This window comes from Pseudoliparis swirei, chromosome 8 (genome assembly GCF_029220125.1).
Source record: "Pseudoliparis swirei isolate HS2019 ecotype Mariana Trench chromosome 8, NWPU_hadal_v1, whole genome shotgun sequence".
Classification (NCBI taxonomy): domain Eukaryota; kingdom Metazoa; phylum Chordata; class Actinopteri; order Perciformes; family Liparidae; genus Pseudoliparis; species Pseudoliparis swirei.
In genome coordinates this window covers 14,957,282-14,985,083 of record NC_079395.1, presented here as the reverse complement: position 1 = coordinate 14,985,083, position 27,802 = coordinate 14,957,282, and the positions used below count along the sequence as shown (strand labels likewise).

Sequence of the window (27,802 nt, the reverse complement as noted above, 5' to 3'; positions counted from 1 at the left end):
GCCGAGAGCAAGAGGCTGGCCGGCTCCGCGATGCTGCCTGACCCTGCTGTGTTGCCATAGCGGTGTGTGATTGTTTGGATTGAGGAAAGACTCCCCATCAGGCCAAATCAATGAGGATTCTGAGGCCATTCCTTCAGAAAGGAGCGCATATGCTGCAGTGTTTCTGTGGACAACGATCGAAGTCGACCACTATCACCAACGGTGAGAGACCAGCGTATAGCCACCGTGGCTCTGCAGCTACCTTTCGCTTTGCATGCTTTCTCTCTTGAGTGATGAAACAAGGGGAGAGAGAGATGGGGGGGGGGGGGGGGGGGCAGTGATGGTGATCGGTTTCATTGGCCACCCGAGTGTGAGTTACATCTTTCGAGTCTGCAGTGTGGAGAAGAAAAGCCTCTCCTGGCGCTCCTCGCATCTGTCCCGGGTTGTTACTGCTGGCTCTCAGCCGCACTCCTCCAGAGAGAGAGAGAGAGAGAGAGAGAGAGAGAGAGAGAGAGAGAGAGAGAGAGAGAGAGAGAGAGAGAGAGAGCGTGTTCCAGTGCTGCTGCATCTGACGCGGGCCAACATATGGACAATGCGGGGGATTAAGTTGTGAGAAGAAAAAGGAAAACAACTTCAGGGGTCTTGAAGAGGTTGTGTTCGGGCCCCAAAAGAAGCAGCTCAGTTCAACACCACGGACAGCGCCATGTCAGACGTATCCAGGCGCAGGCACAGGCGCCACACTTGTAACGTCAGAGTAAACAGATTGATATCATTTACCCCACATTGGGGACAATGTGTCCACGATTCTCATTTGACGAGACAGAGTTCGATATGAAGTTAAAACGACCCGACGGCCTCTCCTTCCGGGTGTTATACTTCAATGCATGCTGAAAACCAGGCAGTCGTTTCAGATGAGCTGCATTTACCCTGGGAAATCAAACATGTGACTCACTTTGCCACCGACCCACTGTACAACCGAGTTTCCCAACACAAACAAACACTCACATACACACTCACACACACACACTGTATACAAACACTCAACAGTCTTTGGCAACATGCCGAATATGCCTGCCACGTCCTCTATGCATGTCTCCACAATTCACTGCAATGCCGCTGCTGTTGAGTCTTAACACCACAACACCTCCAAAGTCATAAGAAAACAAAAGAACACCGTACGGTATTTCAAAAGCGAGACAGAAGGGCGTTAGACAGGGAGACACAGGCAACATCTTCTCCCGCCTCCTCCTGTCACCTCCAGTAGTTTCCGCTTGGAGCTGCTCCCATATTCAGGGCAGACAATTAGAAACTCCATTCAGCACAGTTGATTCCTCTGAGGAAGTTGGACCAAAAGCAGCACGCACACTGGGATCTGCTGGGCTCAGTGATGAAGAACCATCGGTCCTCATCCTGCATATCTGCTCACCGTTAGATGGACCTCATGGCCTCAATGAGATGGTTATGAGCCAGCTCACAGGTTGATGCACAGTTAAGGCTCATTTGACGTGAAGCCGTGGGAGGTTTGAAGTGTGTTCTCTGTTTTTTTAACTTGCAGATTCATCAACAAGTTTAATCTTTTTAGATTTGATTACTCAAAAGACCTACCTAAAGAGGAGCGCTGCTGTGTTTTCGCTGCACTATTGTAACGTTTTTGTCTTTTTCTTCAAAATAGAGCCACACTATGATGACAGCATGCTTTGTAAACAGTGCTCGCGGAGGTTATAACTCGTCTGTTACACGGCGGTTAGTTATACCTCATTGACTCAGCGTGATAATCACTCATCAGACAAAGAGGAGTGACACGTTCAACTGAACCTCGGCTGGTAATCCGACTGCATCACTCGCTCAAAGATCATGTAAAAGCAGGAAGAGCGGAAAGTGTTTCGCTCTCCAGGCACTGCTTGTGCAAAATCCCCTCTTGAGGGATTTTAAGAGAAAGATGTCTGAGCGGGCGTAAATGTTTGCGCCTGCTTTCCTTTGTCGTGTCAAGTCTGCACCTGGCTGCTCTGTGTTCACGTTAACTACTATAGTCGGTGTCTGGATTGCTGGAGGCTTGTGGGTGGGGATGAAAACTAAAAGCTTCTCCTCACAAGTGAACATATTATTTCTGAACACGAAACACTTTCTGCTCAGATCAATGTAGAACATTATGTTTTATTTGCATTACTTTGGGAACAACTGCTTTCATACAGAGTGACGACTTTGTAAAATAAATGAATGTAGACTGATGTTTTTTATTCAGACATTCTTGCATTGTAAATCAAGCTCTATTTGTATTAATGACTCATTTAATAGTAATAATAATAATAATAGTGTTAATTAGCATTTGGTGGTTGCTGGTCTTTGTCTGGTTTTTGGGGCGTTATGCTCACGAGGAACAAATGATTAGTTACTGATATAGTTGTAATGTTCTATGGATATATATATATATATAATATGTTGTTGTTGTTGTTGTTGTTGTATTGATATGTAGGAATCTTTGCCTCTCATTTAACTGCACCAGCTATTGTACCTCAAGGACACGTTCTCTCTCTCTCCTTCTCTCTCTCCCTCCCTCTCTCTCTCTCTCCCTCTCTCTCTCCCCCTCCCCCTCTCGCTCTCTCTCCATGTGATTCATTCTTTCTCCAAAAGGGGGCAGCAGGTATAAAGACATGAACAGTGTGGCACTCCAGAGGGCCACATGGGATGCCATGGGGCTTTTTGGGTTTCATTTTTCAGACACATTTAGCTCACAGTGCACTGTATGCAACATGGAACCAGCCCAGTCTGATCAAATGAAAACACACCAATGACTTCTTATGTAAGTAGCGCACTGAGATGTCGACGTCATTACGGTGTTTGTAGAACTTAACTAGAGAAAACCTTTATGGAGTCAAACAATGTGTATTGACAATTCAAATGATTGCATTATATGGTTTGCAGGGCATAGCGACAGTGTTGTATTGCCTGTGGGCATAACTCAGCTGAGTGAAGTGGACTTCAATGGTCATGGTCGACATTAGGTAATACTTGTCTTCCCAGCTGGCAGAGATGAAGCTCCATGTCTCGACAGTGCTGTCTCTCTGAAAGCTTACTCTGTATACAACAAACAGCTAGCTGGTTTTTTCTTCTAAGAAATGTATGCGGCTGCATATACCCGTTAGAATGATGAACGATGATATTGAAGTTGTTAGATAATTCTTTCTGCTGCAGTGGCATATTCATTGTTACTCTGCAGTGGCAACTGAATAGAGAATACAGAATGCAGGTTTTGATTGTGACTCATACACTTTTCTTTTACCTTTTGTATTCCGTCTTTACCTCTCTCTGACACACGCACACACACACACACACACACACACACACACACACACACACACACACACACACACACACACACACACACACACACACACACACACACAGGTACAAGTGCTTCACATTCAACACTTTCGTATCTAAATCGTATACGTAAGGGGCGGGCAGACAGTGGTAGTGTGTGTGTGTGCGCGTGCCCCTGCTCATGCAATAATGGGCATGAAACCAGGAGCATGCTCACATGCACAAACATTGCAGGACATTTTTTGAGACTTTGATCACCTGTAAATATAATTCATCGTCATCCGCTGCATTACAATGCAAGCGGAACCATTTAACAAATATTACCAATGCAGTGAAAACAATCGATTGGTTTGCATTTGTCTTCAACAACTGTGAACACAACACAAGCAGAATACAGTATGCTCCCTCTCTCCTGACTCAGTGTTTACGGGCAGTTTTACAGCTTTGAAAGGTTTATGATAAGAACTATAATGTGCTATGGTTGACAATGTTAATTGTAATGTTTCAATTTCCATAAACCACAAATCATCATGTGCTGCATATCACTGTCTGGGTCTTCAATTACCATTTCTGTTGGGGGTTCTTATACTGCTGCAGGGAATTCTTTTATTCACACTTGATATATCCTTTATGGCAGGTGTGGCCACATTTTAGAAAATATAATGCATGCTTATGTCCCCTGAGTATATAAACTATGACATTAAAGCCAACGCTACTTAATATAAAACGGTTAATGCACAATGCATTCATTAAAGGTTCACGTAATCTCCTCGTTGACCCATACAAAAACTGACTTGCAACTTCTGATTTTTAATTGTAATTCAACGGGACAATTTATATACACATGGGCCCAAATGAGTAGAAAAACCCTGAGCTCGCGCGCACCCACTTAACCCTGCATAAACCCTTCCATCATTTCGCCTTCCCCCTTTTTTTCTCCTATGTTTTATATTCACACACATCTTTTCTTTCCCAGAGATCATCGATCTGTCCCCTGTACAACCGTCGAACTTAAATCACGTGTGAGTGCGTAAAAGAGTTGAAGAGGGAGAGAGAGGGGAGAGAGAGAGAACAAGAGAGGGAAGGGGGCGAGGGAGAGAGAGAGAGAGAGAGAGAGCGAGAGAGAGAGAGCTGGCGGTGACAGTCCACTCTCCATGTAATACACCCGCAGCGATCGGGACGCGCTGGATCCTCTGTTGCTCTTTCTGCTTCATTCCTCGTGCGCCGCGACACAAATCCCTCCGACGTGTGTTCGCCTTCAACTCATAGTTGCTTTTCAGAGGATAATCTTTTTTATGCCGGCTTAAATTACATCTCTGCAGCATTCTTGGAGCGCATCCCCCCCCTCCCCACACACACTGCATTCCGTGGTGCCATCGACAGAACCGGGGACTGGGGCTCAGGTTCCGGCACCTGGAACGGCAGCGATCGGTCTCATTCATCGATGTGCATGGAGTAACGGATTTAAGGAGGAGAGGAAGAACACACACTCAAAAAAAGAACAAAGACGAACTACAAAAAAAAAAGTTTGGATCGATTCTCGTGGCGTGGATTTAGATTAACGCGAATAATCACAAGGCGCTGGGGAGAGAAACTGGCGCGCGGATGAGGATTACGCAACCGGACGCGGCACTATCTCCACCTGGAATACCTGAAGCTCTCCCGAGACACGCAGCCGCATCAATTTAACAACTCTGTTGCATGTTTCCACACACGTCGGCCCCCGTGGCCTAGCCCGTGGGTTGGTGTGTTGTGCGGTCGGTCGCCGGGTGAATCAGACGTCCCCCCATGAGGCTGCCGCGTGAAGCGCGTTGATGCCCGGGACTCGGACGATGTTCCTCATCAGGATGACATTGGGTTGAAACGCTCGTGGACGCGAAGCACATAAACAACGCTCTCGTTTTTGTCTGTGTGGTTTTTTCTATACCTTTATTTCTTATTTTTTTATTGCGCCAAGAAGCTGCACCAAAGATCCGACCGCTGCCGAACTAGACTCTCGGTTGTCGGACTCGGTTCGGGGAGATGGCCGCGATCGCCAGCTCCCTGATCCGGCAGAAACGCCAGGCGAGGGAGTCGAACAGCGACCGGGTCTCGACCTCGAAACGTCGCCCCAGCCCCACCAAAGATCCCCGCTCTATCTACGAGAAGCATTTCTTGGGGGTCTTCAGCAAAGTCCGTTTCTGCAGCGGCAAGAAAAGACCAGTTCGGCGGCGACCAGGTCAGTGCCGTAGATTGTGTGTATGTGTGTGTTATCTGGGCTCGTGAAAGCAGTTTCCCTAAGAGACCCCCCACCCCCCACCTCGCCCCCCCCCTTTTGGAAAAGTATACTGCAGTCAAGGGCTCCAATCTGAACCGGTGGAGACGGTAGATTTTCTCCGCGGTGCAAAAAAAAATCCACCTGTTCCATTAAGGTCTTCTTGTTGTCTGTCGACCCACCGCGCACCCCCCCCCCTCCCCCAAACCCCAGCAGCCTGCATGCACAGGGAATGATGTGTAGCCTATATGCTGTGACGTTAGCCGCTTCATTTATTGGTATATTTCTCAATTACCCTGGGAGAAAAAAAACTAAAACTAATGCTATACTGTCTCCCAGTCACAGTCTGAGCAGGTTTAGTTTGACAAACTAACAAATATATTAAAGTTTTCACCTTTGCACACTTAATTGTTGCACCCCCTCCTCTTCAAAACACACACGTATAACTTGAATGCACTCACAGATGCTGCTTTGAATGGCCTAATTCGACATTGCAGATTGGGGTACAGAGGGGAGATAAGTGGCACCGCAGTGCACCAGTCCTCTTTTGAGATTAAATGTTTAAATGGTAAATGTTTATTGCTGAGTGGGAGCTTTACTGCAGTGAAGGGAGGTACAGCCTCAGTGATTAAGAGCTTCTCTGGTTGTATTGATAGACATGGCTCCGTGCCTACTCCACTCCATGGTATATAGCCTTCCCCTCTTTTCTTCCCCTGGCTCCGTCCCGCTGCACGGACCCCGAGCCAGCCCTCAGAGAATCCAGATAGTTCTGTCTGTGATGAACGCCGTAATGAGGAGGACCGGCAGAGAGACATCCTCTTCTCTTTAAGGCGCATAGGGAGACAGACACCCACCCGGCCAGCCAGACAGACCCCGTTGTCGCGCAGCCTCATCGGACAGACAAAACACTCTCGGTGCCAAAAAACGGCCGCAAAACACCAGAATAGAAACATAAGAAGACAGACAACAAGCCAGTCAGGCCTCCAGACACCGTTTGTTGGGCAGGTAGGTATAACTCCTTTCAACCGACACGCGCGTGGCCGCACAGGAAGCAGATGCTGTATTCCCTCTAGCTGATCTTCCTTATCTGTCCACTGATGCCTTGCCGTGTATTTGCACATCAACAGCCGATACGCTGGAGAATTTATGAATTCTGCCTGTTTAAAAGACTGTTGTTTTTCCTTCTATCCCCCCCCCCCTCCCCCTCCCCCACCCCCTACTTAGTAAGATGCACCCTCGAAACCTCCACAGGTGTCCCATAAGGGCTGCAGGCTAGGTCAGTAGCTCAGCCTCCCTCCGTGTGTGCTGTTGTTTCCTCTCGTCTCCACCCCATCTCGCGCCCATGTCGACACCCCCTCGGCCAGGGAGGGGGGTGGGGGGTGGGGAAGGGGTGGGTTGGGTTGGGACAGAGAGGGAGGGGGGGTGGGCCGGGGGGCCTTCAACACCTGTCTGACAACCGACGAACCTCTCCCTTGCTGATCTCTTCTTTTTTAAAATTTCATCCCTCCTTCTCTGTGGCTTTGTTGGATTTCTGAAGCTTAATTTCGTACTTGTTTTTTACTTTTTTGTTCACGTATAGCTAAAGCTCTCCTATAGCCAGTCGTTTGTTCCTCCTCTGTCTCTTCTCTATCTTTGGCTCTGCCTCTTCTCATGTTGTTCCTGCCTCATTCTCTCTGTCAGTCGATGTCGGATCAGTCGTTCTCTCCTCGCTACTTGTTCTGTGTCTGTAAACCTGTGTCAAGTTCTGCCTTGTAAGTGTCATAGAGGTTCTACTCGTGTATTTTGGTGTATCTGGATATGTTGTGTTTATCCCTGTCAAACACTATATCAGAACAGGTTACAGTCATTCTGCATTTCATGGTCATGACGCCATTTGTCAACGTACACAAATGTTTTTGTCCTTCTGTATGAAGTAAATTTATTGACGTTTTAATGGCTCATACACACACACAGTGATTTGTTGTATGTCACCACTGAAAGACTTTCCTCTTCTTCTTTTTTTTGCACAAACATGAATTCTGATGTTTGACATGAAGTCTGTTTAAATCTGCACACACACACACACACACACACACCCAAGCGCAAAGCACACACACATTCTCTGCTGAATGATTGGAACTGATGAGCTGTCAGTGATTGCTCGGGTCCGGGTTGAGGTCTTAATTTACAGAAGTGTAGTTATCACATGTGATTTACTGATGTGTACACACCCATGTATGCACACACACACACACACACACACACACACACACACACACACACACACACACACACACACACACACACACACACACACACACAAACACACACACCTCACCCTGATAAAAGGATTTTCCAGGAATTGATGGCCCCATCCCAGGGGTAAGTGAGTCGGGGACTGATGGTCAGGATGATGTGCAGTTGAGGTGACCCCAGTAGAGTTGGGGGGGTCATCACTTTTACACGCAGTTGTTTTATGGGCTCTCACTTGCTGTTTGTGAAATATTATTAATGGCATATGGACCAGTAATTATGTCAGTGATCAACTTTAAAGTAAAGGCTCAGCATCTGATGTTACTGAAGACATATTTGATTAAAACGTTGATGTTTTTCTCTCCTGATACCAAGTTAGAAAATGTTTTGTTTTGCACTTTTAATTTTTTTACCACCAATTTGTGTTATGACCAGGGAGGACAGTCACTCATATCCCCTTATTGCAATCACATACATCATCTATCAGAACGTGCTGCGGGCCCTAAAGGAAGCCCTTTCGGTTGCCCAATGTGTATTTAGCCACATAAAATGAAACATCTCCCATTCAACTGTGACAAAACGCATTGGTTTTGTTTGTTTTCCTCGTCAGGCCGAGAATAAATAGAAGCTTAGTAGCATCAAGTAACCGAGTTGACGTCTGATTTCAACGGAGCTCCTTTTTAATACTCTGACGTGGCAAAAACAAATAGATTATACAGTTTAGTGATTCATTATTCACAGTAAAAGCTAAAAACAATATAATCATGATTACATACTCTCCATCCTTTCTTTTATCTGGCAAACAAACTACCTCTGCAGCGTTTCCCTGTCCACGTCTTGTTCCCGCTAACGGTGTCGTTTGACTCGGACTACCGCCTCTGCACAAGATCAAGAGACCTGGCTGACATTAGACGAGCCGCGGAGACATTTCCTCTCAGATTAACTCTTTTTACACATCGACTTTTTCCTGGAACTGAGGTGGGGAGTCTTCCTTTGCCCCGAGCTCATCCTCATTTCCCCCTGCTGCCCTGAAGTGGTGAGCGCTTTGAGCTGCACCCTGGCCAGTTGCCAGATGTCACTGCCTCGAAGTGGGAGGTCAGTTCAGGGTGATTGCAATGGAGAAAAATAATTCTAATAATCGTGGAAACTTTAGGTCAGTTTCTTTTATGTCAGGAAAAAGTGCTGGAATCATTTGTCTTCCCTGTAAAAATGTATTTTTATTGAATGTCAGCGATATCAACCCAAAAATGCCCAGTTGCTTCATAAAAAATAAAGAAACCGTTGGCATGTTAGTGTACATTATCGACTTAAACTTCAGTTTCCAAATGGTGCAACATGTCACTTTCTCTGTGTTACATACAAGGAGACAATATGAGAAAGTATTTCATTGATTTTTGTCATGGTGTTATTATTAAGGCCCATTTTTGGGTTTATGTAGTCCAACAGATGACTCATTACAAAGAGTCTATTATAGACTCATTGATATTCAACAGATGGTAAGAGTTAAATTAAGGGATGACAATGTTGTTTTTGAGTGAGCAGGCAACTTATAAGGCTGGACAATAACAATTTCTAAATGTTCAATCATAATTATGCATTTAATCGATTTATATTTGAGTTATGCAATTGAAAACCAGCTTTGTAAAGGCTTTAAATAATCGGACATGAAAACCCAACAGTAAGTGTTTTTAAATGCTTTAAGAAATCAAAAAAGGTGACAAGTCTGTTATTGTGCTGCTGGTACTCTTCATCTTTCACTGCCAGCAAGCTTTCTTTAATTAATCAATCATTGTACATTTTAATGTTTGTGAAACATGTGCTGGTCAAACATTTTAGCATTTTGTAAATGCTTGATGGGCGGTGAGAGGGCAAACACTAAAAGCTGAAGCAGAGGTGTATCAACTCTTTGGAGTGTTTCTGTCACGACGTTGAGAATGCTGTTCTGACATATTCTTGGTGGGGATGGGGCTGTGTCTTGGCCGACGGTTTGTGTGTATGCGTGTGTGCGTGTGTGTGTGTGTGTGTGTGTGTTTCAGAGCCGCAGCTGAAAGGCATCGTGACGCGACTATTCAGCCAGCAGGGCTTCTACCTGCAGATGCTGCCGGATGGAACCATCGGCGGCAGCAAGGACGAGAACAGCGACAACAGTGAGTGGAGCATGATGGCAGCTACAGCGCCCAGCAGAAAAGCTTTTATGGCAATGAGTCACTTGGTTATATTTCATTCTTTATTTTACAGGGACAATGCACACATATCAACAGTGACACTGTAAGTGAGCCAGAGTTAGCCATGAGGCTAATTTCCATCTGCTGTCCCATGCCAGAAATTACAACATTTCCAATAACATAATGCAACTAAGATTCATCGATAGACAGACAGTGACTTATGGACAAAAACAATTCACATATAAGCAAAAGCAAAGTGTACCTACAGTATGAGCACATATCTAAAACTGAGGCACATAACACACATATCATATCATGTATATATATATATATATATATATATGTACATATATATATAATATATATACATATATATAAAATATATATATATATATATATATGTATATATATATAATAATATATTACCTGCTTTATCATTTTTCATTCTTATGGATGCCAGCCTAAAGCATTCCCAAATAAGTTTAAAATTCTCTCTTTCAATTTAATTATCAAAATAAAAAACATACCATTTTAAATGGGAAACTTTCAACAAATTCCACGAGGTAGATTGCCCTCTTTTACTCTTTCTCTCAAAAGTCTACCTTTCACAGAAAGTAAATACATTATTTATGGGAGCATCTTGTATTGTAATTTCTATTCCCGAGTCAGCATGTATTACACTATCCATGTGGCTGTCTCCAAGTAAACCCACTTCTAGTGTGTTCACTCCATGATTGGAAGTGCACACGTTGTTTTGATTGATTTGCCGTGTGCGACTAACACAGCATAAATTCCTTCCTGCAAAAACCCCTGGGCTGAAACAACTGCAGCCCCACAGCTTCACTTGTAGGGACGTAGATCCCTCCCTGAGCCATTTATTTGCAATATTTCACCACCCATCGACTTTCCATAGTGGACTACCCGTGGATAGATAGTCTCCAGGGAATAGACCCCTAAAGATATCACACTCAATTGTGTTCTCGCCAACAGAAAAACCTCCATGAAAAACATGCAGGCTTTTAGTCACAGTTACCTGTGGGAAGCGACGTCTCAAGGAAGAGATGTGTGTCAGCGGAGAATGGTTGTCATTACTCGGCTTTGACGTCTGGAGTGAAGCCAGACAGGAAACCAATCATGACCTTTCTTCTCTAAAACATCCTGCCAATCTTCAAGGAACTGCAGCCAGAGCTGCTGGACCGAAGCTGTCATGCGGTGAAAAGAAAGGCCTCTCCCCGTCACTCGCCGCTTTATATTTTATGAGGAGATAGATCTTCGGTACTTATGGAAGAAAGAAAATCTACTGTAGCCCAAAAAAAAAATTCCATTCAAAGCATTCCCTCTGTGCACCTTTAGCCCATTGTTGTTGTTTTTTGGAGCCTCCATTGTGTTCTAAAGGTTTTTTGGCTCATGATCTCTTTTGTTGTCTGTGAGGGCTTCCCCACCTCGAGGTAATCCTCTTGTTAACCACTCCCGCTAGCTCAGGGATGGAGGAATGCAGTGAATTATTCAGCCAGAGGAAACAAAAAATACCAACTTCCCTATTTGTTCCCAATGAATAATTCTCTATATGAGATGACTCGAGCTCAGAGATGGACCGAAGCGAGACGCGGAAAGGGAGCGGGCGAGAGCAGGAGGTGCAGCTTTGAGGAGGAAGATATAGAGGCAGAAAGAGTCAAGAAAAAAGTGATTCGGAGAAACGAAAAATGGTCGACGAAGATTTAGAATTCATGTCTTGCACTGAACTATTGATTTCCTCGCTGGATTATCAGAATTATAGATCACCCTCACCCTTGAACCACTCCACTCTCTGACCTGCAGCATCTCCAGCAGCTGCAGATGGAAAACAGTAATTTATTTCCAGGTTGAGGTTCAGTGGAACCGATGGGAGTGAGGAGCAGGACGCCGTCTGCACACTAGGTGCAACCTGAGCCCCCTTAAATTACATTTTTTATTATTTGCTATATTTCTTCCACAAGTGCTGGGAGGAGGACACAACTGAAGGACACAACTGAACAGAAAATGGATTTAGCTGGAGAAATACACACACAAATAAATGGCATTCGGAATAAAAACTCATCAGACTTGTTTGACCCAGAATATTCAGTAAACTGAGGAGTAGATTGTCACCGCAGTACGTAAAACGACCTCAGTGGAAAGCATGACCGGCAGCGCTACGCTTAACTGAATACGAGGGCTGCGGAACACCATTTAATTAATTAACACCCATGTTCAAATTTGAACAGTTAATAATTTGATATCAGTTGCCTGCCTTAATTACCTGCACACGGTGCTGCTCCAGAAAGACATTGCTGGTTATGAGACACCGTGCACACTCCATCTCTGATGCTGCTGGTTGATGAAACAAAACCTATTAGTCGAAGACCCTGTCACTAATTTCAAGTGCGTTATCAACTCTGTCTTGAAGGAGGAGTCTCCCCGGTATTGGATTAACGACACTATTCGGTCGAATACCACTTTATATATGACAAATGCCTCACATAACTGGACTGTATCGCTCTCCCTCCTTCAGATCTGGAGCCGTGCACTTGGCTCATTCTTTCTCTAAACTTATTCCTCACATCAAAGACGCTTCCTTCAGCCGACCTGCAGGATCTGCTCCCCTGTGTGCCGTTTCCAGGATGTCTCTTCATTGGGTCGTTGGAACCCTTTTTGTCTCGCTCTTTGACGAGAGAGCATCCCTGATAATCTCCCGACTCTGCACCATGCCAGTCACTCACTTTTTGTCGCCGAGAGATACGATTGAGGTTATCAAGGAAGTAGAATAGCAAATGAGGTACTCTAACAGTAGTGATGATGACATCCATCAACCACAGGAGCTGCAAATAGAAGCTAGCTGCAGTAACAGCTCCTGTCAGTTGTATTATCCTTTGGCAGGCGAATGAGAGCAAGGACGGCACGTCATAATTATAGCAAAATGGGGCTGTATTCTGTGCCTCTTTTACGGCCACTTTTCAAGCCAAGCCATTTTATGGTGAGTCTGTCGAGGGCCCTTATTGCAAGTATGACCGCTCATAAAAAGCTGGAGTATGTTTGGATCGGGGAAGGTGGTCCAGGCTGGAACACTGCTGGGTTGGAGTGATACGTGACAGAAGGATGCCCTGCATCTGAGTGACGATGGCAGCAGCCATGAAAGGGCAAACGGGAAGAGGAGCGGGGGAACAGGCCGAGGGGAAGGAGAGAGTTAATGACGGAAAAGAGAGGTTGAAAACAACATGTAAGGTGCTAATGGACTCACATTCTGCCAGAGTAGGCCTATTCCAAAGATCTGGCCCCTCAAGGGTATACAAAAGTGCACAGGTGGCCAGTCTGTATCACCCGTACCAGTGGCCTGAGGGCGGAGTTAAACCATTGGCAGGCGAAAGCAGCGCGTCAATACAATCGAGTGAAATGGAATCTGCTCGGAGGACGTACCCGTGTTGCCACGTCTCCTCTTGTCCCAGCCAGCTTTATCGGATAGTCCCCACCGCCACTTGCAGAACAATCCTCCCAACAACACAGGGACTAGAGAGTGTCCTCAAAGTCACAGTCACAGTCTTCGCATTCAATAGAAAATAACTTTTTTCAGACAAACTTTTTCATTAGACTTGGCGACATCAGTAAATAAAGCCTCTTGGATGATTGACCAGACCTCTTTGAGAACTCACGGTCAACATTAAAGTCCTGAAAACAAATGTCCTCCATCAGCTTCGCACCGTGTTCGATGCCAACGACTCCCAACCAAACCAGACTTGTTGCACACAAAGTTCCATAAATATAAACGAATGAGACAATACTTTCATTTCGTCAAATCCATGATATTATTTGCTACATTAATGTGTAATTTCATCCCTTGAGTACAAAGCGAGTATATATTTGAACGAGCCAGGTGGTTAGCTGTTTATACTGTTACTCGTCGGATGCTCTGCCACCTGGGTTTCGGCGAGGTGCGTCAATATTCCCATTGTTTATGCTCTTTAGCCAAGACAGCCAAGAAAACCGAGATCAGAGAATGTCAACTCAACTGTCCTATTCTGTCCTTTCTGTCGGATGTCTCTTTGTATCTGTCCCTCCCTCACCATCCCTCCCTCCCTCCGTCTCTTCTGCAGCTCTGTTTAATCTTATTCCCGTGGGTCTGAGAGTGGTGGCCATCCAGGGAATGAAGAGTGGCTTCTACATTGGCATGAATGGAGAGGGCATGCTCTACAGATCGGTAAGATACGGCCCCCTTTGCCCCAGTCCTGTTGTTATGTTGTGCACACGCGTGTGCCTTGGTTCATTTACACGTGTTGTGTTTTGTGCGGTTTGTTGTCTCTTTTAACATCCCACTGCAGCAAAGACTCCTCTCGGCCCTTTCATCTCTGCTCTATTCGAGAGCTTTTCCGATGGGCCTTTGTGTGTCTGTGCAGCGCTCCCCCCCCTTGTTGTTGAAGCAGCACTGCGCATGTTTTACTTTTAATTTAACATTCAATTTGACATCCAGTTCATTGCTCAGCCCTTTTTAAAATGGCCTACCAATGGAGGCTTTGTTTGTATCAGCTGTAAACCAAATATTCCACCGAATTTAATTGTGCTTTCGATGCTGATGGTGTTGCTTTGTTTACCTTTTTCATCCTGCTTCTGAATCATGAATATTTGATGGAAAAAATATTCTTTTTCGATGAGCTGTGAAATGAGCTTGTGATATGAGCCAAACACACTGCATGATTATAAAAGTCCCACACCTGCAGTGAAACATATTGGAATGATCTCACCACATTGGCAGAAATACTCCTTTGGGTTAAAATGTAAAAAAAGCGGGGGAGTAATATCATGAAGATATTTGATCTGCAGTGTAACATTTGAGGATAGGAGGAGTATATAGTCAGGTGTGGCCAGCAGATGCAAAGGCGTTGGTGGAGTCACAGATGTCAGTTGGAGAAAACATGAAGTCATGGCTCATGCATTGAGGAGGAGGAGATGCTTCAGGAGCACGTCTTTGGAAATGAGCTGCATTGGGAGATAGAGAGAGAGAGAGTGTGTGTGTGTGTGTGTGTGTGTGAGAAGGAGTGAGAGAGAAATGAGGTTGAGGCATAGGCAGAGATCTAGAGACAGGAAGATATCCCCAGTTGGATGGTTATATAAGTCTCAAGGTGCTACGGAGACAGAAGAGGATGGGAGGGCTGCGTTACCCATAAACCTCGGCTGAGGGGCATCGTGGCGGACATCTGATCGCTAGACAGCTGCAATAAATGTCTGGCAAGAGCTGGCATTCATAAACCGCCCGTCAAACGTTTTTCTTTCTCAAAGTACGAACATCTGTGAGGGACCGAGTGAAGCCGGTGTGCGTTATACTGCGTCTGCCACTTTACTGGGAGAGAGGTCGGAGGACATTTTGAGACAGATCACATCAACAAAACAAAACAAATCAAATAAATTCCGCGCCATCATTTCAGTACAGCAAGCTTTCTCACTCAGTATGACTTGAGCCTCCACAAACCAAGAGTTCAGAGACGGACGTAGGATACATGCGCATGCTGTTATGACTCACCTGGGTAGACGGATTGATTCATAACTAAAGGCTCATAAACAAGTGCGCAATTCACAGCCTTACTATGAGGCTTATAATAACCCCCCACCCACCCATCTACGTCATTCTAAAGTCTTTCATTCATTAAATAGACCACACGTTGGAGATGCTTTATGACCTCACATCCATACTTAATGAAATTATCATTTGTGTCATAATAATGATCCATCTCAAGTAATTCAGGACTTCTTTCTTCTTCTTTATCGTCATTTTTAATACCGGAGGAACAGATCTCGTTCAGAAGGCAAAATGTGTTTGCAGCAAAAACTGAAATTCCATTTGAATCAAAGCCATGCAGTGAGCGAGCCACATGGAGGAGGGCCGGCTCCTCAGATGTGAAGCATGGTAAATGAGCATGTACTTGTGAGCAGGAGGCGGGTGGGCTCGATCACAGGAAGGCTGTGAGCCTGAGCCACAGAGTCCTCATAAAGGGGCTCAATGAACATGCCAAGCTCAAACAGCTTCTGTTTCTCTCTCCAACTCCCATTCTGTCCCCGTTTAGTTCACCAACACAGGTCACGTTTGTGATCGACACCGAGCTGCACGAGGACAGAGAAGGAGAACATTTGTGTTCTTTTTTTATCCACACTTTTATGAGAGCTTTCACGATGCAACTGCCACTGTAAAAGAAGTATTTCCCTTTTATCGTGTTATTACTTGCACATTTTCTTTTACTGTTATTTGTCCAGATCTTTATCTTCCCTCCGCTGCTCCCGGGGAGATAATTACTCAGGGATATCCTTTTACCCCTCAAACACTCCCTTGTTTTTCTCTTTTTCTGTCCCCGGGGGGAGCTTCATGCTTCATCCTTTACAGGAGATGATGCTGAGCAGTTGTTGTGTCGCACCTTCGGGAAGCAGTTTCATCGAGGTGTCAGGTATTTTCGCTGAATCTTACGGTTCATCAACTAAGTGGCATCTTTACGTGCTGGTTGGCTTTTCTTGCCGGGAGTGCAGAGCTCGCCGTCGAGGCCGTCGCAGATTGGAAGCTGATATCGCGACGGGTGAGCAGGGTGATAATAATGCTTGTGTGGAGTGTTTAGCGGTGAAGTGCGTGGGGTGGGGGGGGGGGGCTGAGCATCTACAATGAAGAGCCCCCTTCAATTATTTATAACACTTCTGGATGTGACCTAGTTTACTGCACAGCAGTACCCACTGTTCTCTGTGCCATCTACCCATCCAGCACATCTATCACAGGCAGGTACGTCTGTCTGTAGCCGCACGCACAGCGGCCTCTGAACACTTCAAACGCCGACTAATTGTACTGCTTATTATTATTAAAAGATAATGTGCCTCAACCTTCACTTGAGGCCCTGAGGGACGACTGAGAGGGAGCTGGCGGGGAAGGTCAAGGAGAGATTTCAGATTTTGTTCCGGTGACAAATGATGATGGCTTTTCTTTCTTCATTTTTTCTCACCTTCAATATCTTGATCTTTACCGTCTCGAACAGAAATATTGAGAAGTTAGGAGCATCAAATTAAAACTTTGGTGAAGTCTGTGTGAGGGTTGAGTTGGTGAGTGCAATCGGGCTGCGGCTAATGATAATAATTATAGCTTAATTATCTCGTCTATTCTTTGGTCAAGGACGACTCATCGATAATCAAAATGTTCCGTCAAGTTAGTGCTTCAGCTTCGGTGCGCACGCACACGGTAGAGTTGCTTGTTTGTGATGATGGTGTTAATGACGGTGCATCCTGAGGTGAAGGGAGAAAAAAAGTGAAGTAAGTAAAGAGCATCAGTAAAATAGACATCATCAATGTCCTCTCCGGAGGAAGTTCAGGGAAGGACAGAACGGAACCTTCAGTGAACGTAATAAACTTTCAGACTCGGACAAACAACGTTATAAATTAGAAAGGGGGAGGGGAGGAGAAAAGTGAGAAAGACCGTTTTTCACTTTAAGTAACGTCTATCCCAGACCTGAATCTCTCTCCAAGAATAATGATGAGTTCCCCGGGAGGTCCATGGCAGGCCTTGGATTCACACTGAGGGCAAATCTCTCTGACACACCAGTGGCTCAGGCTCATATTGAAATGGACCCCCAAATCCTCTGCTTATTCCAAAATCAAAGGGATGCCTTGGGGCAGCAGCAGGTCTCCTTAATGTCGAGCCGGAGAGCTGCCTCTCTCCTCAGATGGAGCCAGCATCTAATTTGGATTCAGGATGCGATTTAAGGATGCTGAATTAAAGGCTCCTTCCGATCCTTAATATTGGAGAATAGCTGAAGCATCAATGGATTCAAGTGCTCTCAAGAAAAACATCATTCAATATTAATTATACTAAATATAGTACTGATGTCAAATAAATCACAAGCAGGAAATACATTTAGTTAAATAAAGGTGAGGAGAAACAGCTCTTTTAATAAAAAGGTTTAACCGAAAAAATCAATATACCTCAAAAGCCACCATGAAAATAATTAGAATCTAAAACTGTTCACTGGGATCCAGATGATCTACTGTTAGCAAACGGCCAATCCATTCCGTCTCTTTACTCCTACGTTAAGTTCTCGTCCATGAGTTGTCACTCTCCAGTCACACATAACTAAACCTCCACTCTGTTGTTGAAAAGGAATATACAGACCGGAGACCTGCGGCCTTTACCTAGATGGACCTTGTGTTTTTAAATTGTCGTTTGTAAGCTACCAGTTTCACCTGTTTAGTTTGTTTTGACGAGCGTAACACTGAAAAGCATACAACATATGTAATGTGTCATATTTGTTGTAATTATCGAAGTACACTCTCCCCACAAACCGCTGAGGTGACCGATCCACGGACCGATGCATCCACACGGTGGCGTACGTCCCTCCAGCCGTGATGTGGTGGCAAAGAAACTAGGCTAGCGTCTTCAGCACAGAGGTTGAGTGGCTGCTCCGAGCCGAGAACAGATGGAGAGAAACACTCGCTGTGCTATCAATAAACCATTCAACATTTAGGCAACTTCTAGCAGGTATTAATAATATAGTTTGCTGAAGCCGATTTCTACAACCGCACGGTAAAGACCGAGCTCTGGCCTCGCGTTCTATGACCTGGACAAATAAGTACATTTGGTGTAAAAACAAGACTCGCAGTTTTGTAAGAAAGATTATTTAAGAAGATGTCACACGCAGTGTTGTTTTCAGATCATTCGTTATTTTATTTTTATAGTGTAGATAATTATTTCTCGTCACAGTTCTTGCACAAAAAAAAAAAAATCAAAGCATTCCACTTCATTTAAGTTTTTAAAAACATTAAAATAAGTATTTTCATAGGAAATTTGTACTCCTATTTGTACATGAAGCATACTTAACCTATACCGTTTGAGTAAGAATGTTGTTTTTCACATCCGTTCTCATTCGCAATGTAGGACAGGGGTGCACATTAGGGACATCTTATCTGTATCCTCTTCCAGTGATAGCACACAGTCTCTCTGCATAGTTCTGCTGTGAGTTTTTAGTAAAGACAGTCTAGGTGAGCTCTCCAAAATGGGCATGTGGGCACCATGTGTGCCATTTGAAAATTCAACCCAACCTCTATATTTCCTATGAAAAAACAACCACACAAATCAAATGAATGTTGAATCAAATGGAACACATTTCAATTTGAGCAAACTGCAAACATGTGTCACTATAGTAACAGGCCAAACCAATAAACTATTTATAATATGCAAACTAAATCAAACAGGCTAAACCAATAAACTATGCGCACAATTCTTTCCATTATTGTACACATGACATATGGAAGTGTTTTGTGCCACTGCCGGAAGCATTTTCTTTGTTGAAGCAGAGGGGAACATGACTCTTCAAGCACTAAATTGAGGTTTTGCCAGGTCAAAACCTCAATTTAGTGCTTTCTAGTGATGCCCTTCTTCCTGACCTCCGAGTCCGTGCTTTCAAAGAAAGCGTGCAGGCAAGTGGCGGAGGATGGGGGTAGGGGAGGGGGGGGGGGGGGCATCCTCTTGGCCAACTGCTCCCTGAAGAACTTGTGGGTGAGAGGCCTTGCCTGGGCGGGGTCCGGCCTCAGCTTCAACAGCTCTTTGTCCAGCAGTGGTCTTCTTTGATCTTACTTTATTGTCTCATTCATACCGAATCAAACGGTTTAACAGGTGCCCGGAAACCAAATGACCCTAGAACTCCTGCAGCATCAACTTTCAGGGCAAACGGCACAGCTGACCTCATGGAGTCGAGCATAACTCACAATATTAATGTTTTTATGTTCGCTATTTCATCATGAAATTAACTTCGATGTGATAACCGTGCAGATTTTAAATAGTCATTTCTTTGAAGATTGATGGCTTCTGGACCTACAGCTCATCTCAGTGTGGCAACAAGCATTCATTCTAAAGTGACCATATTAATATGATATATATTCTAAATGGAGAAGGACTACCTGAATAGTTACCGGAAGGGGATTCATTAAATTCATCTGCAAGTGATGCTATTCAATTTATTGGAAACTTACTGAAGAAGATCCCATTAATCAGGAGAGACTGGGGCCTTGTCTCTTCACCTTACATTTCCACTCCGTCATCCACAAACAAGGTACTCTGTCAAAGGCTTCAAAGTCACTTACATTCCACCCCCATCATTGCCGAGCCGCAGCCACAGCTTTCTAAACCGCTCCTCGCCTTGTCCTGGACAGTAACAGAGTGTTGTCCTTGAGGATGAATTTGTAGGGGATTCTACTGCGTGTCAGCAAAGCCAAGGGGCTGATTGTGAAGGGTAGGATTCTGTGTGTGTGTGTGTGTGTGTGTGTGAGTGCTCTCGGCCTGAAACAGATGAACGCCTGCTGGTGTGTAATGTATCACTGTCTGCCACCCGCCCCCGCAAACACATATGTTCACACATAAACACACAGGCAGCCGGACAGGGACGGCGTGTGACAGGCTGTCGTCCTCCCTCCCGCCCACCAGCTCGACGTTTCCACGCACAGCCGACCATGTGACCTAATCTTCCCAGAGACCTTTACACAGCCGGCTATGCGCTGCTGTGTCTTATAAATTAGAGGTGTCACACACACACACACACACACACACATATTGTATTGTATTCTTTAGATTGAAGGTTTTGAGCGAGGTGTTTCTAGTGATGCCCTTCTAACACATCTCGGTGTGTGATCAGGGCCTCAGGTGTTAATGCGGCAAAATAATGAATACATTCAACATCTCACACACTTTGGAGTTGGTTCAATAATATTTTTTCCTGCAAACCGCTTTGAAGGGTTAATTTGACCTGGAAAACAAAACAACATATTTCCTCACTTCCCGCTCGTGGTATCTATCGATGGAGATAGATCAGGTTTAATTTGCCCAGGTTTTGAGATAAACTTCTGAGATTTCTGCCTCCATCCCAATATGAATGGAATTTATTTTGACGTGCTTAAAGCATTTCTTTAAGCAAAGTTCTTCCAAGATCTTGCTCTCTCTCTGTGCGTTTATCTTTTGCGCAGAAATCAACCAACATGTGGAAATGATTGAATTGAATTGAGCACAGATTAATACATTTTGTCCCTGATTTATGTTTTTTTCTCCCGATGGTCCCCTTGCGAGCTCCATGCTTTTCTTTGTCAGTGTAACTTTCACTTTGGATTATCAACAGACCTCAGCAGCTGAAAACTATTTCTGCAAGGACACAGTTTCACTGTTTGAGCATCAAAAGCAAAAACCCTTCCACCTTGGTTGTATGTGAGTGTAAGCAGAAAACAAAGTGAATAACATCAAAAGTTGTCTGCATGGTTTGCAATAGGAAACTGAGATTAGTTTTTTTTCTAATTTGGGTGACACAACTTTTCCAAGCGTCTTCGCCCCCCCCCCCCCTCTCTATCTCTCTCAAATTATAATTAAATTAGCTTCACACACACACACACACACACAGAAACATGAAAGATACATTAATCATCTACTACGCTGCTCGTAGCCCAGCAGTGTATCAAATACCTGACTCGTTCCCTTTTTCCTGTCTTTCCTCCCCACCTCCTGTGTCCCCTTGACTTTCTCCTTCACTCCTTTGATAATGAAGCAGAGAGATCACAATCTTCCATTGTTGTTCACCATTATTCTAATAAGACTATCATTACTTTGACTCCAAAGATATGTGTGTGTGTGTGAATACAGTATGTTTACTGACCTTGGCAGTGTACACATGCTCATGATGAGAGCCAATATGGAAGAGCGAAGCTGACACAGCTGTCTTTTCTTTTCTTTTTTTTCTGGAATGGGTCATCATTAAAACCCTCCTTTGGTTTCACTGCAGCTTATGTTTGTATTCATGCAGCTACAGAAAATATGTATGTTGTGTTTGTGTACTAGCTATATCCTTCGGTCTCTCTTTTTTTTTTTTTTTGCAGGAGATGTTCACACCTGAGTGCAAGTTCAAGGAGTCTGTTTTCGAGAACTACTATGTGATCTACTCGTCCACTGTGTACCGGCAGCAGGAGTCGGGCCGGGCCTGGTTCCTCGGCCTCAACAAGGAGGGACAAGCTATGAAGGGCAACCGGGTCAAGAAGACTAAGCCCTCGTCACACTTTGTGCCCAGGCCCATCGAAGGTATGAGAAGGACACAATGTTTTACAACGGTTATAAAGTGGTTTGGTTGGTTCCTTTATGTGGCTCCGCACGTCCTTACAGTTTATTATAAATTGGGTTCAATGCTGGTTATAACTTCAGAAAACACTCCAAGGCATTTCAGATATCCCATTACATGACAATGTGGTATGAAAACTAGTTACGGTCTTTAATCCAGAACAAGTTATATTTTTCAGTGGTCGCAGTGGTTAAGACTGATTACCCGAAGGCAACACATGTATGTGTATGCCGAATGTAAAATATACATTTTCAAGCCTTGTTTTCATCCAACCAAGCCAAGAAAAGAATCAAGAAGAATCCAGAACAATTGTTCAATTTTATATATTATATTAGCAAAAAGGATTTTTAAAAATAAAACATATTATCCTGCTATGACAGTACTGTGATTTACTGAGATCAATTACCTTTCCATTTTTCATTCTCTAAAAAGTTTCTTTTTTAAATGAGTGCTTTGATGTGAATGGGCTTTGACCTTTTTAAATAGTTTTAGGAAATGTGCTTCTTCACTTGCTTACTGAAAGCTGGATGAAAGTATATCGACACAACTCATGTCTGTAATGTTAAATATGATATTACAACCAGAGACTGTAAGACGTGGTCCCTGTGACCTGGTTTGGCCTCTTACCCTAAATAGCATCACAATCTACCTAATAAACACCATTCTGTATTTAGGAAGATGTCAAACTCGCGATTGAGACCATAAACTCATGTTTACTGAGGTAATAAATCAAGTGAGGGTGGAGTTTACCATTTTTTAAAAGAGTCACACAAGCATCCCTCTGTCTCCAGCCTTTATGCTAAGATACACTTCTTGGCTGTTAGCTGTAACCGTAGAGAGTGGCATTGATTTTCTCAACCAACTCCCCCCCCTCGAAAAAAAAAAAAATTCTAGACATTTCTCAAAACGCGGAACTATTTTTTTTAAAGCCTATTGTTTTGACAGTCGGACTCAAGAAGAAAACCTTCATTACTTAATTTTGTGCGGTTCTTTAGCTGGTGAAAAAAGTGCTGACATGGCCCAATTCCCTGCCTGGTAAAAGAGTTCCTCCAGCCTCACACCTGACCGTGTCTCCATCTCCACATCCAGCTTTTCAAACTGCTCTGCATTGTCCCCTTTTTGAGCTCCTCCTCTCTTTGTCCTGTCTCCTCTACAGTTTGTTTGTACAGGGATCCGTCAATGCATGAGATAGAGGACAAGCGCTCCAGGAAGAGCTCAGGGACTCCCACCATGAATGGAGGAAAAGCTGTCAATCAGGACTCCACATAGCAGAGGGGGGAGGGGCTTTCCATAGGGGGCGTGGCCTCGTCCTGACTCAGGTGGTGGGGCAAAGGAAAACTCAGCACCACGCCCCATAAAAAATACGCAATGCCATCCCCTCTGCATAAGAAAACAGGGTGTTGCGACGACGAGGAGCTACTACCGTACACCCAAGACAACAAAAACTGAACTGAACTATTGCCTGTGAAAACCTTTGAGATGAATTAATATCAATCATGAGGATATATATATATATATATTAAAAGAAGAAAACATTTTCAATCAGGACTTGAACAACATTTTATGCAAAAAAAAGAGAAAAAGCTGTTCTGAACAAACAAAGGAATGGTGGTCTCTCTTCACACAAATATATATAATTTCCAATTTTTGCTGTGAAAAATGAGCTTTAATACATGTTACATGTTCATACATTGGTTTCTTTTCTAAATGCGATTGCACTCTCATATGAGTTGTTGTGTTATTGTTGTCAGTAATAACTCTAACATCCTCATCATTTGTAATCTGTTTCATTCAAATTACTATCATCGTTATTTTGGCTTTATTTTAATTATGAAATGGGAGAAAGTGTTTTTTTTCTTCTTTAAGTCCTCTGATTTCTCTCTCTCTCCCCTCGTTTGATCTTGAATGCATTGTCGCACTAAATGCTCTTGTGTGAGGGTAAGACTGAATGTATTTGATAGTTCTCTGTGTTGGACTCCAATGGATGCAGAGTGCTTTGGGTGGGATGTAATTTACTCAGGTGTGTACTGTAAGTGTGACTAATAGGACAGATTGGGTTGTTTCAAGTTCTCCAACATGAACTCCCCCATACTGTTCGCCAATGACGGGAGAAGACTGATTCAAGCAATACAATAGAGAGCAGTATGTCTCTAAATAGGAGTGAATGGTCGGTTTGTTTGTCAGGAGAGGAGACTGACAGAGAAAGTTGGACAAGTCGGTAAAAGTCTAAGTCAAGGAAAACTGTTTTGCTATCACTTCGATATACTCCTTAACATTGGAAAGAACTATTAGGTTTTAAGTAAAAAGATGTCCAAACTTGTCAAGAAAAAAAATGATAAGGTAAGGTATTCTCACCAACAGCCAAGGGGAAGATAACGACCAGCATCAGCAATATGAGCCACGGCCAGAAAACGGTCACTTCACATCTACACCTCAAGAAACACGGACCCCTTTCTCTGCTGTTAGCTCGACTAAAACAAATAACCATAGAGCAGTATTCATGCCTTTGAACGATATGGATAAAAAACTCCAGCTGTTTCTTTCCAAGCAAGAGAAAGTGGTTTTTGGCAGGCGGGGCAGTGTGTTGGCTAGTTTTTAAGACTATTTATGTTATTTTTATTTCTCAAAAGTGGTGGACAGGGTGCCTGACTGTTTAATAACCCTCTGACCTGACTGGTTGATGTTTTCAATATGAGGTCGCAATCATTAAGACCGTCACAATGGACGCAGAATGTCTCATTGAGGAACCAGTTCGTCTGGACTACGCCAGGTTTAAGGGAGGATGTTCTACCCTGGCGGTTGGTTTCCTCTGACATGGTAACCCATCGAGTGTTCCCCTGGTTTTCTGACCCATGAAATGAGACATTTGCTGCATTGTCGAACGGAAGCTTCTCTTTCATAAATCAACATGCTGACAGGGCGGTATAAACATGGTGAACTGAATGGAAGGCAGCATACATGCGTGTGCTACGTAGCTCATTCCTTATCCCCATTTAGTTTGTCTAACTCAGGAAGTCCTACAATTGTTCCACGAATGGGGCCAGACGTAAAAGACTGGCCGCTCGTCGTCCAGCACCCGTTGCACAAAGCCTGGCCCCCGGTGAGGTCAGGACGGGGTCGATGGTGTTTTTATCCTTAAAAAGTAGTGTACAGCTAAGCTTAGCCAGGTAAGGAAGGTTGGAAAAGGGATGACAGGCGCCGAGATGAGCATGAACATTGCATGACTGTAAGACGAGATGTAAGCTTGGTTCCATTTCAAGGCGAGAGCTAATGAAGGAGTATAAAGTCCAAAAACCTTTTTATGCAACGTCTTGATCCAAGAGTTTCTAATCTCTGCTATGTCTGGTTGGAAATTGTATGCTCATGTGGTAGTATGTACATTAAATAGCACACATTACATTGCACAGAGCAAACTGCAGAGATATCATAGATCTGGTGTTCTACCATGTGCCTGAGTCCATAGCTGGTGCACGTAACAGTAGATTAGTTCAACTTCCACAGCACCTACCTAACAGTGATGCATACAGTATATTAGACGCAAGACTGAAAGTCAACAGGCAAGACCAGCATATGAAAGTATCTTTTTATAGAGGTTTATATGGGTGCAAACGAGATACATGTGGAGTTAAAGCAATGCATGAAATCGGATGTACTCGATGTCAACTGTTGACAGCAAAGTGAGAGGATCTGATGAAGGGAAGGATAAAGGAAGAAGTAGAAGTAGTGTGAGAGAGCGGTAAAGGAGAGCACTTTTCAGGAGGTTTATTGATTTATGAAAGGGTGACTAAAAGCTTTGGTTGTATATGATATGAAGTATAGAATTTATTATTTGTATGTTTCCAGATGATTTCACTGCATTGGAACACGCCCCATATATGCATTATGAATTGTGAGATGAAATAAAAAAGAAGAAAAAAAAATGCATTAAAAATAACAATCAGAATGAAGTTAGTGATTGTTTAAGAATAAAGACTATGTTATCAAAAACTTTCACCCATACGCAGTGACTGATTCAATCTGTTGTTGAACCTGACTGACAGCTGACGTGTGTGTGTTTTTTATTTTTATAATGTCACTTTGCAGCAACTCAACTCGAGAAGCAGCGGGATGAGCAGAGCAGCAGGCTATACACCCATCAACGTGAGGTTGTTGTGCGGTTCAAATTCAGAAAATCCAATCCGCTCCTTCTAGTAATTCACCAGCCGTGATTTATCTTCTCGCATTTTGAGATGGCGCTCCTTCGCCCTTAATTCTGAGGTGGTCATGGAAACAGACCTTCCGTGCTGTCTGCACAGGAGAACTAAGAGGGAGGATGAAGGCTCCCTTAACTTTCAGGTCTTCTCTCCTGCATGATGGCTGCAATGAAAGCGGGTGGGGACGACATCAACAGGCCGTCGACATGCAATATTTACCAGATTCACCAGCAGTGTGTCAGCATGCCGAGCACTCAAAGTACAGCTGTGGCTACGTTTTACAAAGTGTTGGGAAACTTTTTTTTGGGAATACTAGATGAAAAGGAATAACCAAAGTAATTACAATTCACCTTGAAGACGACACCAATGTCTGAACCAAATGTCACAGCATTTTTTTATTAATATTCAAATGTGAGTTAAATATAAGATGCACATGCCATCTTGTTGCAGCCACTGAGGGCAGAGACAAGTCAAGGTCAGCTATACAGACAACCAGGGGAGTTGGCAGAGGAAACGGGGTCATCTGTTTCAAGACATATGGAGGGCGAGGGATGCAAACGGCTCCGTTACTCCTCTCGCCTCCACCTGTCCTCCGCAAACTTCCCTCCTTTCTCCAGTGAAAAAACGTTGGCTGTATTCAAATGTACTTAAATGTCCCGTAACCATAATATAATTGCTTTAAAGTCGGCTATATCACATGTATTATTTAAGTTAAATGTTTTCCACTTGTATTACATGCTGGCACTTAATTAGAATCATCATAACACAATAGTGAATCTTTTTTTCTGGCCCTGGCAACCTTCAAATAATCTCTGAGGTTAAGCCCATTTTAGTGCCAACTATTCAAAGTTGTCATTTTGTATTTTCTGTGGAAGTGTTCGATGTCCTCTCTTAGTAATTCAACTGATCCGACGTTGATATGTTGGCTAACGGTTGTTTGAACATTGGTACAGTCTTTATGTCACACAGTTGTAAATAACACATCTGCAGTGTGACCTTTAGACCTCTAGGTTTAAAGGTCCCCAACATTGGGATCCATGATGTCTTATCTCAATCACTCAGGAGAAGGGTCTGAGGCCGGCTGCACTCACTAAACACATCTCAGCATTAAAGCATGGTATGATTTGATAATTACCAGCAAACCTATTATAGTACTAAGAAATTAAAAAACATAGGATCAGTTCAAATGTACTAAATAGAAATTAAAACATGATGAAATAAGGTCCATTATGATGTCACGGTATACGTTGCACTAGGAGTAACACCACCGCCAACAACAGCAACAACAACAACAACAACAACTGCAAACTAAAGCATTCAACACAGGCGTAGAGACAATACAAACTCAAAAGCAGCAGCAGCAGCAGCCCAAAAAAAACGTCCATGTCTGAACGTCATTCCGTGACATGCTCCTCCCCCTTCTGCTCCAGTTCCAACTTATCTGCTCCTTCATTCGCTCCTAACAATCAAAACGTTTTGAGCGTTCGGCCCGGCAGTCGGCCACATGAGAGATTATTTTCACACACAGCAGACGTGCCT

At 43.9% G+C, this 27,802-nt stretch overlaps 1 protein-coding gene across 3 annotated transcripts; it reads left to right on the top strand.

Annotated features, from left to right (window-relative positions):
• Positions 1 to 110: 110 nt before the first annotated feature.
• On the top strand, positions 111 to 25,981 carry fgf12a (fibroblast growth factor 12a). 3 transcript variants are annotated; one of them, XM_056421016.1, is made up of 6 exons: positions 5,323 to 5,518; positions 6,783 to 6,830; positions 9,823 to 9,933; positions 14,058 to 14,161; positions 21,835 to 22,033; positions 23,227 to 25,981. In XM_056421016.1, exons 1-6 carry the CDS (start codon positions 5,323 to 5,325, stop codon positions 23,337 to 23,339), a joined length of 771 nt encoding a protein of 256 aa, XP_056276991.1. In that variant the 3' UTR covers positions 23,340 to 25,981. The 3 variants fall into 3 exon arrangements, with proteins under 3 accessions (XP_056276993.1, XP_056276991.1, XP_056276992.1); XM_056421018.1 differs by lacking the exons at positions 5,323 to 5,518; positions 6,783 to 6,830 and adding an exon at positions 111 to 201; XM_056421017.1 differs by lacking the exon at positions 6,783 to 6,830.
• The last annotated feature ends 1,821 nt before the right edge of the window (positions 25,982 to 27,802 follow it).